This window comes from Carettochelys insculpta, chromosome 5 (assembly GCF_033958435.1).
Source record: "Carettochelys insculpta isolate YL-2023 chromosome 5, ASM3395843v1, whole genome shotgun sequence".
NCBI lineage: Eukaryota > Metazoa > Chordata > Testudines > Carettochelyidae > Carettochelys > Carettochelys insculpta.
Genome location: NC_134141.1, coordinates 104555001 through 104570375, shown reverse-complemented (window position 1 = coordinate 104570375; position 15375 = coordinate 104555001). Strand labels below are relative to the sequence as shown.

Genomic DNA, 15375 nt, shown 5'->3' with positions numbered 1-15375 from the left:
ATGATATGAAATATCAAATAGTCATCCAATTTTCATAAACATATTAATACTTAATACAACTATTCCCCGTAAAGTGCAAGCCACTTACTCAGCTTTTGCTCTGTATGTGATAACCGTTCAGTTTTATGTATCCTGTTAATTTCAACCTTTTATCCCTAATATTGATGTTTCCAAATTCCCATAAATACGTAATCAAGCTTAATGTTGTAATAACCATTAGCTAGCTCCAGTCATTTCACCTCAGTCATTTTTTTTCCCCCCTCAAAGCGAAAAATCCCAATTTTGTCAGTTTTTTTCATGTTATCGCCATTCCCTTTCTTTGCTTTACATTTACATTGACGCTTATGGTAGCAAGTTGGCAAGGAACCCGTTGTGAATGTTGCTGGTTGTATAATGGTGAATTCCTGGCCCCTTTTGGAGTTAGTTAATTCTGTCATTGACTTCTGAATTTCATTTCTGGTCTTTGGATCTGAGAATACCTGTCATCTTCTCAGTCATTAATTATATCCAGGCCAATCTCGCATTCAGCTGCCTGTGGATGGAGGACATCTGTCATCTAGCAATCTCTACAAAGTACTTTTGGTGTAAGATTAGATGTTTTCTCTTCTGATTAAATAGTGTACCAACCTGTCCTGAGTGGGGTGAAAGGGATTTAAATGCTTCAACAATCTACTCATTGGACTCTACACATGCTTCATTTGTGTAGCTTGAGGTGAATCTTAAAATCATTTATCACAATCTACCTGGTAATTATAGCATATCCCATGGTGATTAATTGAATGCACATTGGGAAATTGTAACTTCTAGGTCAAAGGGTAAACAAAACACTTCAGTGCATATGAAGTAAACTAGCAAGTCAATTTCTTCTGTAAATTCCTTGCTTGAACAGCATGTGTATTCCTAACTTTTCATCAGGTCAGTTTTATTAATTGTGGCTTTTGAAGTGTCAAATACTGTTTTTATCTATACTTGTAATTCAGTCACACTCAGCTCCAGTTCATCTTCATCTCTTGATAGTACCTGGTACCAGTAATGCATCATTCTCTCAGCATTTCCAGAGTACTGTACCCTTTTCAGGAGTCTGATTGGTCTTGCATACACCCAAGTTTCACCTTACTTAAAACCTACTAACTTACAAAAATCAGGCATAAAAATACAAAAGTGTCACAATATACTATAATTGAAAAGTTGCTTTTTTCATTTTCACCATATAATTATAAAATAAATCAATGGGAATATAAATTTATTACTTACATTTCAGCATAATATATAGAGCAATATTAAAAAGTGATTGTATGAAATTTTCATATTACTGACTTTTCCAGTGCTTTTTATGTAGCCTGTCATAAAACTAGGCAAATATCTAGATGAACTGATTTATCCTCTGGAAGATCTATGCATACCTCCTGGGGCACACATACCCCTGGTTGAAAACCGCTACTCTTGGGCAGACAAGCCAGAAGAATTCAAAAATCCATTCCAGGTCAGCATCCAAAGTCCCATTCAGCCTATGTGGAATATGCCCAAGCTTCAAGATGGAGGAGTATCTATTCTGAAGTATCATTTTGTGGTCTCTTGGTACAGATAACTCCAAACGTCTTCTCTTTTCAGTGCTGAAATAAAAAAGTTTGATTATATTCCTAGCCTATCTGCTGACCATATTACTGTCTCTGGGAAATCCTGTTCAGGTTCAGCCATCTTCCTGCATTTAATGGAAGCTTTGCTGTTAATATGTTGCCTATATTGCTAAATAGCTTAAAATAATATGTTTATGTCACCTGGTCTAATCTCTTAAAACCAAATCTTCTGACTTGTTTGACTTCTTTTTCTTTCTCCTTTGAGAACTTCCTTTGAAAGCCCCCAGATCTTCACTCTTCCCATATATATCTTTTCCATATGTGATCCAGTATTTAAATTCAGAAACCTTAGTTACCCTGTACTTCTTCCTATGAGTAGGATTAAAATTAAGCATCAACATTATGCAATGTTTTGATAATTAACTGAAAAATAATAATTACCAAAGAACAACATTAAGACTATTTTAATGGTAAAATAAAACTTACTTTTCAGATCACTAACATTTATCTTTACCAGAACAGTTATTCCATTGGGATTCTTTCACTTTCCAGTGAAAAAGCATTGGACTAGTAATTAAAAATAACAATTTAAATTTGATTTTCATGGCATAGCAATACTTTTGATCATACAAATTTATGTTATATTTATACTCTCAGCCAAACTTTTCCAATGGAGAAGTGCCACAGCATACCTAAACATACTTCACAGAAAATTTAGATCTTTGAATATCATTGTATACTTTTACTGAAAAACTGAGGTTTATTAAGTTATCCTCAAACCTGAAATAAGATTAACAGCACTTAATTTTTGTACAGGAAAAAGGTGAAAATGTTTAATCATTGTAAATGTTAATCTTACAGACCCAAAATGATTTCATGGTGATCTGCAATGTTGCAAAAATTTTAGAGTTGGTGGTGCCACTGATGGAGCATCCAAGCGAAACCTTTCTTGCCACTATTGAGGAAGATCTCATGAAACTTATAATCAAATATGGCATGACAGTAAGATTTAACTTCTACTTTTTTCATTTAATTTAATGCTTTGATTCAGTTTGATGTGGAATATATAGTAATTATTTAAGATGAACTGATGAACATTTCTTCCCTATTAATGTTTAAAAGCAATTATAAAAAGCTGTCTATCCCTGTGATAGTTTAAATGGCCAAGTAATTTTCTAGATCTACTGGAGTTTGAGTTTAGCTGTTATGTACTTGGACTGAGATTTTCAATGGAATCTTGATGATTTAGACCTGTATCTTCCATTTGTTTTAAACAAATACTATGTGTTTATATCACTAAACTGCTTTGAAAATCTCTCTTTGAAATGCAGATAAATGGTTATAAATATTTTGTGTCTAATTTTCAGGTAGTGCAGCACTGTGTGAGCTGTCTGGGTGCTGTTGTAAACAAGGTTACTCAAAATTATAAATTTGTGTGGGCCTGTTTTAATAGATACTATGGTAAGTTAAATGTCAAAACATACTATTTGTAAACAATTTTATAAAATTTTGGTTATGCATGTTATTTTAGGGGTGCAGTATTTGCTTTGGTTAAATCTTGTCTCTTATTTTAGGTGCACTTTCAAAATTAAAAAGTCAACACCAAGAAGACCCAAACAGCACTATACTTACAGCCAATAAACCAGCACTCCTTAGATCTCTTTTCACGGTTGGAGCATTGTGTCGCCATTTTGATTTTGACCAGGAAGATTTTAAAGGCAACAGTAAGGTAAAATACAATGGGTTTACCTTTTCAGTTTCTTGTGATTTGAATGAATGTTTACAAATGTAACCTGTAAGTAGAACAGAATAGATTTGGTAATTTAAAACAATGAAATAAAGTCCTCACAGTGAAACCAACCTTCACTTGTAATTTGCAATAATTTATTTTATTTTGGGAAAGCTCTGGTATCAGTGGTGTATATTTCACTTTGCAATTAGATTTCTGATATTGTTTAAAGTAGAACCTAAAATTTGGCTCTTTCTCTTTGCCGCCAATATTTTTGTTTTTATTTGGCCAGGTTAACATTAAGGATAAAGTACTTGAACTGCTGATGTATTTTACAAAACATTCAGATGAAGAAGTACAAACAAAAGCCATTATTGGTCTAGGTAAGAACTAATAAGGTTATTTTGTTTGTTTTGTTTAACTTAAATCAGTAATTATGCATCTCAGGAAAATAGTATGTAGGTTTCTAATGAGAAATTGGTTCCTGGCGTTGTTTCAAATCAATGTTTTCCTGATGTGTGTATAATATTTTTTACAATCTTCAGAAGCATCAGATTTCTATGCTAATGGTACCATCATTTTTCAAAATGAAGTAGTTTGTAAGCTGCTACTTCTTTATTTTCATACCCCCAAGGCATGAGATTCAAAAGTGAATTAGCAAGCCAACATCAGTGAAAGTCTTAGGTGATGCAACCTACAGGCAGATCCTTGTCTGAAGTCAGTGGAGTTACGACAGTTTGCTTAGAAGCTGAGGATTTTCCCCTTAGATGGCAGTAGCAGTTAACTTAGATATGCTCTGACCATTCCTTTCTGGATAATTGCCAGCAAGATGTTTGACACTTTCTGCGAGTTTTGACTTGTCTACGAGAATCTGAGACTTAGCCACACTCTTTCTGCTTCACATGTGCTCTTCCATAGAACTATAGAAATATTAAATCCTTATTAGTAGGTTAAATGTAACACCTTAAGATTCATATTTTATAGAGTTGTGTTAATTATGTCAAGGGCCCTGAAACTGCCATCTTAAAGACCCCTAAAGAATTTGTCATCGAGTGGAGGCAGACTAAGGGTGAGGTAATTATTCAACTAAAGTTGTCAGATAATAAATTTTCACTTTCCTCCATTTGAAACATATGGACATAGTAAGTAGTAAGGAGAACTTTTTAGGGAGAATTAGAAGAATTTCCATGAGTATTGTGGGTTATAGACTCATTCACATCAGTGAGTGGTGGAAAGAAAGTTTTATATGTAAAATATATCTTTAAACTTAAAATCCCTATTAAAAAGTAGATCAGATTTGCTTAGAAAAGATCAGGTAACAAAACTTGAATGCATATTTCCACAGATACTAATTTTCCCTTCCAACAACCATCCTTACCTTTCTTCCAAACATTGGCTATGCTGAACTCTTTCCTGAACTGTCTTTTCCTGAACAAACCTTCCTATATGCAAGAGACGAACTTTATAGAATCTTGATTTTTCTCAGCTTCAGCCAATTCACACCTTCCATTGTTTCATGCTGATTTTTTTGTATTTTCTTTCTTTCTTCTTTTTTCATTTGTGTAAGTCTTAGTATTTTACTTCTTATACGTAGAAGACTTATTAGTTCACTTTCAGAAATGTAAGCACGATTGCAAGGCAACCAACTTGGATACTTATTCTTTTCTTTCAGGATTTGCATTTATTCAACACCCAAGTCTAATGTTTGAACAGGAGGTGAAGACTCTGTACAACTGCATTCTCTCTGATAAAAGCAGTTCAGTAAACTTAAAAATCCAGGTGTTAAAAAATCTTCAAACCTATCTACAAGAGGAGGATACACGTATGCAGCAGGCAGATAGGGAATGTGAGTGATGAGAACTGTATTAAGCAAACATTCAAAATGCAACTTTTGCTATATGAAAAGGATCATTTTAGTTTTAACTGATTCTTAAGTTTTTTGTCTAAATTTTCCTGTGCTAGGAAAGATAATGGAGCCAATAATTAAGGAATCCGTTTGCAAATATGTCATAGATAATAAGGTGATAAATAACAGTCAGCATGGATTTGTCAAAAACAAATCGTGTCAAACCAACCCGATCATTTTGACAGGGTAACGAGCCTTGTGAATAAGGAGGAAGCAGTTGATGTGGTGTATTTAGACTTTAGTAAGATTTTTGATACAGTCTTGCATAACCTTCTCATTAATAAACTAGGGAAATACAACCTAGATGAAGCTACTATAAGATGGATGCGTAACTGTTCTCAGGGCGTAGTTATCAGTTGTTCACAGCCAGGCTGGAAGGGCATAGCAAGTGGGGTTTTGCATGGATCATTTCTTGGTCCACTTCCAAAATGTGCGATATTTAAATTCTGGTAGTTAAAATAGTGATTTTACTGTTGGTTACTCAGTTCTTCTCTGAAATTGTTAATTTTCAGACATTATAAAACAAGAGATCTTCAGGACTGTTATGCTACCACTCTGAGAAGACAGCACGTTGTTCATGATTTCATTACTTGTATAGATAAAACTTACTGTGTGATAAAGTATATGAGAAATAGTATGTACAGAGTAGAGTAAGTTAATGATTTCCTGAAGATCTTGAGACAAACAATTGCTTTTCTTCATTTCTACAGGGAAGAAAGTAGCAAAACAGGAAGATCTTAAAGAAATGGGTGATATTTCCTCAGGGATGAGCAGTTCCATCATGCAACTGTATCTCAAACAAGTTCTTGAAGCTTTCTTTCATGCACAGTCCAGCGTACGCCACTTTGCTCTGAATGTCATTGCACTGACATTAAACCAGGGTCTTATCCATCCCGTTCAGGTAGGTAATGCTAATATTCTGGTTTTGGTTTGGTTTGGTTTGGTTTTTTTTTGTTATTTTTTTTTATTTGGGAGAAGTTGTTTTACATACAACAGATACCAAGAACTCTTTGGCATTGAAAGGCAAATAGTCTTTCGAATTCCAACTCTTTGTTGGCTTAGAAGTTAAATTAAATGCATGATGGGATTTATCAGATCCTGCTTACATACATTATTCTAGCATACTCATATTAGTGGTCTATCTTCTTTAGAGTCCATTCATTAGATACTTTTGCCAGCATGTTTCTCCCCAGTGAAGCACTGCTATGGACTGAAGTTCCAGACCCAGTATTAGACCAATGTGTAGTTTATTTTGAAGTAATTTTCTGAATCTTAATGAAATAGGGTTTTGTTTTTTTCTTTCTACTACAGTAAAAATCTATATAGGTGTGTGGCTAAAAAAGGAAAGACTAATTTTCTTACCTATTCCTGTAATCTCCCACAGATTCTTTCTTATCCTCCTTTCTGTTTTGGAAGAATTCAGGGTAAATATTGAGGAGATATCTCAATTCTCACCTTGACAATTCCCAAACCAAATTCTATAATAAGTTTTAATATACTTTATATTGAAAGTATAATATACTTTACATTGAAAGTATATTAGTAGCTTCCAGGTTTCAGGTTTGCAATGAGGCAAGCTACTAGGCCTTATCTAAATTCAGAAATTTAATGTGTTCAGCAAAAATGTTTTTCTAAATTTTTAAATACCAATTTTAATGGTTGTCGGCACCTGGTGTAAGCAAAGACATTGATGTTTCAAAACACCTTAGTGAGTTGTGACTGACCCCAGTGTCTCCTAGACCAAGAATCCTTGGGTTGGCCATGAACTGTAAATATGTTTTGAAATTCTGCTGTCGTTGTGTACATAGGTTCTACGTGGCGTTTAAAATAGATTAACAACTTGCTAAAAATGTCTCATTTTTCTGGTATGGGTTCTTGAGTGTGGCCCAGTGGAAGAGAGGTACTGTGAATACTATCTGTATTCTGGCACAGATTTTCATTTTTTTACCATGCTGGTCTCCTTTGATCAACTATCCTCTTGATAATCTCTGCTATTCCCTAACAAAATAAATTAAGCAGTTTATGACACATTTGTGTAACTTTTCAGTTTATGAGCTATTAACAGTTTAACATAATGTGAGATAAATATATGCATGCAGCCATGTGCGTAGTCACATATGTTTTTTGGTCTATAATGCCTTTATATATGTTCATTTGTTTCTTTTCTAGTGTGTGCCATATTTAATTGCTATGGGCACAGATCCAGAACCCTCAATGCGGAACAAAGCTGACCAGCAACTGGTGGAAATAGACAAAAAATATACTGGATTCATTCATGTATGTAATTCTAATATTACATAATTTAAACAAAATATTGATTCTCTGTTCTCTCAAGAGTCTAGAAATATAAAAATCCAAACTGCAGGAATTGGAGAATATGCTTATGAGGCATATTTTAATTCTACTTGTGTTGGGCAATTGAGGTTTGAACTCTTCATTTGGAACAATAGAATTGTGAAGGAGCAGTTTTGTGTCAGAGCTGAAGATTTAGAGTGTTAGAAATGGGAAACATTTCAAGTTCTTAATATTTGCTCTCAAGTGTTTCCTTCAACTTTAAAACTTCCTTACTTATAATTCCTAGTAGTATCTTGCTCAAAGAGTAGCACAGGCCAGGTAACTGTGACCATCTGTTTGATCATGAGGAACAAATCTTCTATTCTTAACAGACGTGAGAAGAGTGTCTTTTAAAAAACCACAGCAGTAGCACCTTAATATTTTATATAGTGCGAAAACATGTACTTTTTCTTTGTGGGGCACACAAGGATTTAGTAGCTAGCTGTGCCTACAGGGCACAAGGAACATTGTTTGTAGTTGCAGATCTTGACTTAGAGAGAGGAGGAGACTAGATGAGGGCACTTACTGTTGTAAGGTATTACCATTCACTGTACTCACCTTCCAGTTTAACTCTCCGCTTTGTGCTCTGAGCGGAATAAGGGGATTTCGAAAGGTGCGGGGTCCTTTCAAAAAGGACCCTCGTGTAGCCATGCCGAGCTGCACGCTTTCGAAAGCAGCGGTTTTGAAGCGCTGCAGCCGGAAGCGTCCTAATGCTAATGAGCCACTGAATATTCAATTCAGCGCCTCATTAGTAATCTTCAAAATGGCCATTAGCATGGCTATTTCAAAGATTTGTGCCCTTGTTGACACACCCGTATTGGGCTTAACTAACAAGAGACTGAAACACATGCAGGTAATTGTGAATGTCTGTTGGTCAGCCCATGCACAGGGTTAATACATATACAAATTCAAAAATTCAGATTTGTTAGAACATTCACTTAGGGTAAGCTTTACAACTTTCAACATTATTCCTATGGAAAATAATTTCAAATTTATGTTTCTATTGGGGTAATTAATAGAGAATCAGCAATATTAACATTAAACAGTAATCTTCAGTTTCAACAGCACCTGGACATGAATGGGACTGCTTGTAACTCTTACAGCTGTTTCAGTCTATTTGCAAACTTAAGAATACAATATTTCATCAAATTTATGTTTGGAAATTTAACTGCACACTCAGAAATGCTGGAAGCTTTTTTAAAATGTATTAACAAAAGCTTAAATGTTAGAATACATAGCAGGGGTAGCAGAAATCCACAGAGAAAAAGTTAGTGTCCAGGAACTGCTAGGGTTTGAATATTATGTTTTTTTAATTTGAGACTAATGAAAATGAAACGAGGAAGATATTTCGTGACTTTTTGAAAACCACAATTTAAACAAATGTTTTATGATTTTAGATGAAAGCAGTGGCTGGTATGAAAATGTCTTACCAGGTACAACAAGCAATCAACACTTGCCCAAAGAATCCTGTAAGAGGTTTTAGGCATGATGAATCTTCAAGCGCTTTATGTTCTCATCTATATTCCATGATCCGAGGGAACCGTCAGCACAGACGAGCCTTCCTAATTTCTTTACTCAACCTCTTTGATGACACAGCAGTAAGCATCACATAAATGTACCTCGTTTTATAAGAAATTAAAATGAGTTATTAATTAAATACACGATAACAATGTGGATGTCCTTTATGTATTTTTATGAAACTTGGTAAATTTTGGCCTGGCTAACTTTATTTCCCGTATCTTTATTATTTGACTGCAAAATTAAATGCATTTCCCCTTATAACATCATTTTCAACCATTTTATATATCCTTAAGCCCATTTTGGCTAGAGCAGGAATAATGAATGTTCGTATGCAAAGAAAACTTTGCATATGCACAGTGTTTTCAAGACAGAAAAGTTAATTTGGAAGAAGTACATGTTCATCCACGGCCCTTTGAGAACAGTGCAAAACCTATTCTGCAATGTTTTGTGCGTATATATTACATTTTTATATATATTTATATAAAATGTTTATTTTTTAAACTTGCAGAAAACAGAGGTGAATATGCTCTTGTATATAGCAGACAATCTCGCGTGTTTTCCTTATCAAACGCAGGAGGAGCCACTGTTTATAATGCATCATATAGACATTACACTATCAGTTTCTGGTAGTAACCTATTACAGTCATTTAAAGAGGTAAGTGGTTTTGTGATATATTAATATACTTCTTGCAGTGAAGTTATGTTGACACCATAGTGAGGACTTCTTTGTCATCCCAGTGTTTGCACACTTACAAACATTGCTTTGAAACCAACAGCATAAATCATTTTTAGTTCTGGCCACATGTGACAGATCTGTGTTGAGAAACTTTCAAAATTAATGAAAATTTCTGTAAGTCAGTGGAAAATATTAGACTGGAAAAAAAAAGGTGGCATTGTTAGATGTAATGTTTGGCAGGAAGTTACTGAGAACTAGGTTCCTTTAATTCTTTGAGAGTATCTCAGCCATAAGAAGTCTAACTAGTTGGGTATGTTGCCCTTGCAGCTTAGAGAATATTTTGAATGGATCTGCCTGATGGCAAGGTTTCTATCTGTGCAGTTCAAATATGTTCATTTACTTTGTGTGGCATTCATTTGCACTTTTCTTCATTATAGTGTGCATATTATGTGCCTCTTAATTACAGATAGTTTCACTAGTAATTTTTAAGCTGCAATAGTCATACTATCAGTATCATTCATCTAGGCCTCTGTAAGGAGAGAATTATTTTAAATCATAGTAACAATTTCAAGAGACAGGAGTTCCATTTACTGAATTTAACAAAATTGCATGACTGTCACATATGTATACGCAGAATAAATGTGGAAGGGATATAAAAATTTAATTCCCCTTCGATTTCCTCACCTTTTTTCTGTCCACTAATCTGGCTCCACTGTAGTACTACAAAGCCTCTGGGCAGCTTTCAAACTGTTGTTTTTAAAGAAGAATTTACTTGTAAAATATTTTTGATTAAATATTTATGAGATGAAAGAACATCTACTATTTTCTATATAAGACAATGCATACATAGTATTGTATAAATGAGTTTGATATTAATATGTTAATGTCATGAGCATGTAATTCAAGACAACTCAAATAAGTGGCAATAAAACCTTTATACCATATCAATCGCTTATGTAATCTTTATATATCATATATTATAATAAATTATTTCAGAAAGGTTTGAGAAGTAGATATAAAAATAATATATTCTGTGTCTTAGTTATCAAGAGTCCAGTCGCACAGTCATTAGAGAAAATCATAAACAATACCATTTTAACAATCTCTAACTGACCTAAAGTAACATTTCTATACATAATATTTTAATGTGTTGTTATTTTATACTCCAGCAAAATTTAAGTGTTTATCAAATGTATTCCTGTAGAGAACAAGAAACGAAGTAAATGTCAGTCTAAAATGTCAAAATTCACATTCATGTTAGATGTTATATTTGCCTGTTTTTAATTTTTTGCTTGTCCAGTTTTTTTGAGAAATACATACAAAACTCATGTTAATTGGTTTCAGCATATACTTACTGACTGATTCTTAAAAGGTTCCTGTAAAGATTTTCCTAGTTTAAAAATATGAACAGTTGCTTGAGTAACTAAAACTGAAATCTGTTAACTTATTGTTTCTTTTCTTGTTCTCTAAAGATACCATATTGACTAGATTCCTGCTCTGGAGTAGAGTGAGATAGGCAGGAACATTCCTTTTTTTCACCCTTTGAGACACTGGCAGGAGTGTCTTGTGTTCAGAATCCCAATGCTTGGGGGCCCTCTTAAATCATACAATTTTCATTCTGATCTGGCTGCATTCAACAAAGGAGCTCCCCACTGGAGCCAGGACAGTTGCATCCAATGCCTGCTCTCCTGTCTATTCTGCAGCTTTGTTTAGAATGTGAGTCTATATCATTTGCATTTTTTGTCTGTCCTGTTCTCTGTAGGATCCCCAGTGCTCTGGCATTACTTGTTGGTGCACTGTTGGGTTTTTTAAGTCCATTTTGAGATATCATTTCATCTTTTGAAGTGATCAGGATCCAGACTGAGGGCTGGGTTATTGCATTGCCACAGTTTGGATGTGTCAAGATGGCTCCTTAATGTTTCCTCAATACAAGATACACAAATGGCCTACCTAGATTTCACTGCATCAGATCGCCTTCTGCAAAATGTCAGTCTAGCTGGTTGAGCATAAGACAACGTATGTACTTAAATAGAGATTTATGTACGTATCACATGTTAAAAATATGGCCATTTTATAGATGGATTTACAGCTTTTTCTTATGGTAGTGTAGGGATTGGACACCCTTTTCTGAGGAGTAAGTCCTCTGACATAACAACATTAGAACTTGCAGTAATGTGTAATTTTGATTGTGCACATTCTCAGTGGAGAATTTTATTTTCATGGAAAGGATTTACTTGTGCAGTCAGGATAATTACTGTGTGTGTATGTTCACCTATAATCTCCTAGTGATGTTTTCCTTTTGAAATCCCAGCCTTTGTGCCTGATCACTTCATTTAGTTTCATGAGTAAAGCTGATGATTGTTTTTATTTGCAAAGCAATAGCCCAGTTGCCAAACTGTGTAGGAGCTCACATGGTTGTTAAAGTTCAACATGCTTATGTAAAGATCTTCCCTTTAACTTTTTTCTGTTGATCATTATTTAGGGTAGTCTGTTTTTGATGATTACTATCATGAATAAGACTTCAGGACACTTCATTAGTTCTTTGTTCAGTATCTTAAACCAATGCTAATTTAAGCCATATATTGTTGCCTTGATCATAAAGACTCAAGATGCCATACTGTTATCTTGTTGCTTGTTCATTTTCCTCGCCCAGTGCTTTCTCTTTGTAGACAATATTTTGGGAAATCTTGTGGTTTTCCTTTCCATATGATGTTACATTACTTAGTTTCTTTCCTTCTCAGTGACTTAAAAGTATATATAGGGTATGGAATTTTCCTCAGTCTTTATAGTCTCTAAGACCTGGGGTCCAGTCAAGAGTGGCTGTGTCTACGTTACCACCTTCCTTCGAAGGAAGGATGGTAATGAGGCTGTTCAGAGTCTACTAATGAAGTGCTCCCATGCACAGGCAGCACTTCGTTAAGCAAATTCCACCCCCTCCCCCCCCCACAGCGACTCCAAAGTTTTAAACTTTGAAGTACCAGTGTGTGTCTAGCCACGGTGCTCCCACTGGTAGTTCAAAGTGCTGGGCATCTTCAGAGTCCCCTCACTGCCTAGACGCGTGCCGGTACTTTGAAGTTTAAAACTTGGGAGTCGCCGCAGGGGGGAATTTGCTTAATGAAGCACTGCCTATGCACAGCAGCACTTCATTAGTAAACGCCGAACAGCCTCATTACCATCCTTCCTTTGAAGGAAGGTGGTAATGTCGACACAGTCATTATGTCTTTAGAGGGGAAACCCATTTAGCTGTAATTGACTTTTAATATATAGTTTGACTTGATTCCTTGTTGGCATTTCATCTTTCTTTCTGAGTTGTGAAATGCAGTTTTAGTGACTGACTTTTTAAATATTCAGATATTTATTTCAGTCACAAATTATATACTGTAAGGGAAATTATTTTTTCTGCTCCTCAAGAAACATAAATGAATACTCAAGTGGCATCATGACACTGGCATTTTCATCTGTGCATGATGTATTCTTAACTTTAGCTTCAGAATATCAAAAAACATTCAGATATAGGGTTGGATATAGCTCTGTCATGCCAAAAGTACAAGACCAATGGAAAGAATTCAGTTAAATGATACTTTCAGAGAAGCCCAATTACTCGCTCAAAAATGTTCCTGTCTCTTTAACTTATACATGAACATTGCTTTGTTACACAGCTCATAAACAGCTGAGCAGCTGGCACTTTAAAATTTTATTTTAGAATTAAGAATATTGTCTTAGTTATTCAAATAGAAAATAGAGGTACATGAACTTATACTTACCTATTTGAGAAGAGTGAACTTCTGATTTTGGTTTGGCCAAAGCTGATAATTCTATTAACCAAAATTTTGCAAAGCTCCCTTTTATGTTTTTAAACAATATTTTGATCGCTGAACTTTCTTTTTTCTGAGATTAAATAGGACAGTCAATTCTGCTTATAAATATAGGTAAATAAGTGCCGTTTCAAAAATGGTTTTGTTAATACAGGCTTTTTAATTAAAAAAAAACAGAGTCAAGTCTCTCAATTTCGTTTTGCCAGTGTCATTCAAATAGGCTTGAACCTAATTATGTTATTTTGTGTGCAGCTATACATACGGTATTTCCTGAAACATTATATGGTTATATAATAGCACATGCAGTGATAGAATTTACTTTACCTATTCCACATTATCAATATAAGTAATCCCTTGGACAGAAACTAGGCATGTATGTCATAGCCTGTGGCTGTGGCCACACTAGCCCCTCCTTTCGGAGAGGCTATGGTACTGTGGCACTTCAGGATATGCTAATGAGGCACTGTCATGAATGTGCAGCACGTCGTTAGCATAATGGCAGCCGTATGTGATTTGAAACTGTCTGTTTTGAAAGGCATGCTGCCCATGTAGCCGGGGGGGGGGGGGCTTTCGAAATGACCCCCTCATTTCAAAATCCCCTTATTCCCAAAACCAAATGGGATAACGGGGCTTTTGAAATCAGGGGGTTGTTTCAAAAGGCCCCCTGGCTACACGGGCAGTGTGCATTTCGAAACCAGCAGTTTTGAAGTGCGTGCAGCTGCCATTGTGCTAATGAGGTGCTGCATATTTATAACAGCACGTCATTAGCGTATCCTGAAGTGCCATATTACCATAGTCCCTCTGAAAGGAGGGGCTAGTGTGGCCACAGCCTCTGAGTGCACATGAGAACTTCTGTCAAATTTTTTGAGAATCAAAATATTGAATATTTTAGCTGTGTCTGGAAAGGCAAACCAAATGATATGTTATGACACTTGTTTGTGTTCCTATTAATCATAAGCATGGCCTGTAGCAAAATTTGTCAGGAGTGACCACTCATAGGAGTTAGCAGTGCTGGTCACTTAAAAAAGGTGGGCTATCTGCAAAGGCATGGTGTTGCCACCCTTACTTCTGCACTGTTTCTGACACTGACCCTGCCTTCAGGAAGGCAGTAGAGTAGTACTTGCTGGCTGGATACCCGGCTACGAAGGCAGCATGAACTCAGAGGCAGAACAAAAGTAAGGTGGCGTGGTTCCCCAACATGCGATCTCAATGTTGTGACCAACACTCAACTGTGGACATAGGTGAAGTTTTTGTTTCAGACGAAGAGGTTTATTCTTTGAACATATTTTAGTCATTGGACTACTTTTTAGTGCACCTACTATAAATTTTAGCTTCTGGTTTTCAAGTAAGCTGTGAACTAAAATCATTATTTTAAAAAGCAGGTTATAAAGTTAAGAATAGTGATTATGGAATGATCTTCTTGAATGCTATTGTAATTTTTAAATATTTATCATCTTCTGTGTCTTCCAGTCTATGGTAAAGGAAAAAAGAAAGGAAAGGAAACCTTCATCAGATGAAGAGAGCGAGAGTGAGAGTGACAATAACAGTGAGAGTGAGAGTGAAAGTGAAGAAGAAGTTATCAAGCCTCGGAAGTTACGGAAACGTGTAGACTCTGATTCAGATTCTGATGAAGAAAATGATATAAATGCTGTGATGAAATGTTTGCCAGACAATTCAGCTCCTTTAATTGAATTTGCAAATGTCTCCCAAGGCATATTGTTGCTTTTGATGCTAAAACAGCATTTAAAGAATCTTTGTGGATTCTCCGATAGGTAAGAATTCTACTTAGCGGCAGAATGCTCCTCCTCATTTAGTTT

At 35.3% G+C, this 15375-nt stretch overlaps 1 protein-coding gene across 5 annotated transcripts in view; it reads left to right on the top strand.

The window, feature by feature from the left end:
- Window positions 1-15375, top strand: part of NIPBL (NIPBL cohesin loading factor) — a 319709-nt gene that overhangs the window by 299555 nt on the left and 4779 nt on the right. For all 5 annotated transcript variants that reach the window (XM_074995642.1, XM_074995643.1, XM_074995645.1 and 2 more), the window contains 10 exons: window positions 2439-2579; window positions 2945-3038; window positions 3152-3306; window positions 3599-3689; window positions 4979-5152; window positions 5923-6113; window positions 7382-7489; window positions 8944-9144; window positions 9576-9722; window positions 15029-15330. In XM_074995642.1, coding sequence (XP_074851743.1) covers window positions 2439-2579; window positions 2945-3038; window positions 3152-3306; window positions 3599-3689; window positions 4979-5152; window positions 5923-6113; window positions 7382-7489; window positions 8944-9144; window positions 9576-9722; window positions 15029-15330 — 1604 coding nt within the window. The remainder of the gene's footprint in view (window positions 1-2438; window positions 2580-2944; window positions 3039-3151; window positions 3307-3598; window positions 3690-4978; window positions 5153-5922; window positions 6114-7381; window positions 7490-8943; window positions 9145-9575; window positions 9723-15028; window positions 15331-15375) is intronic.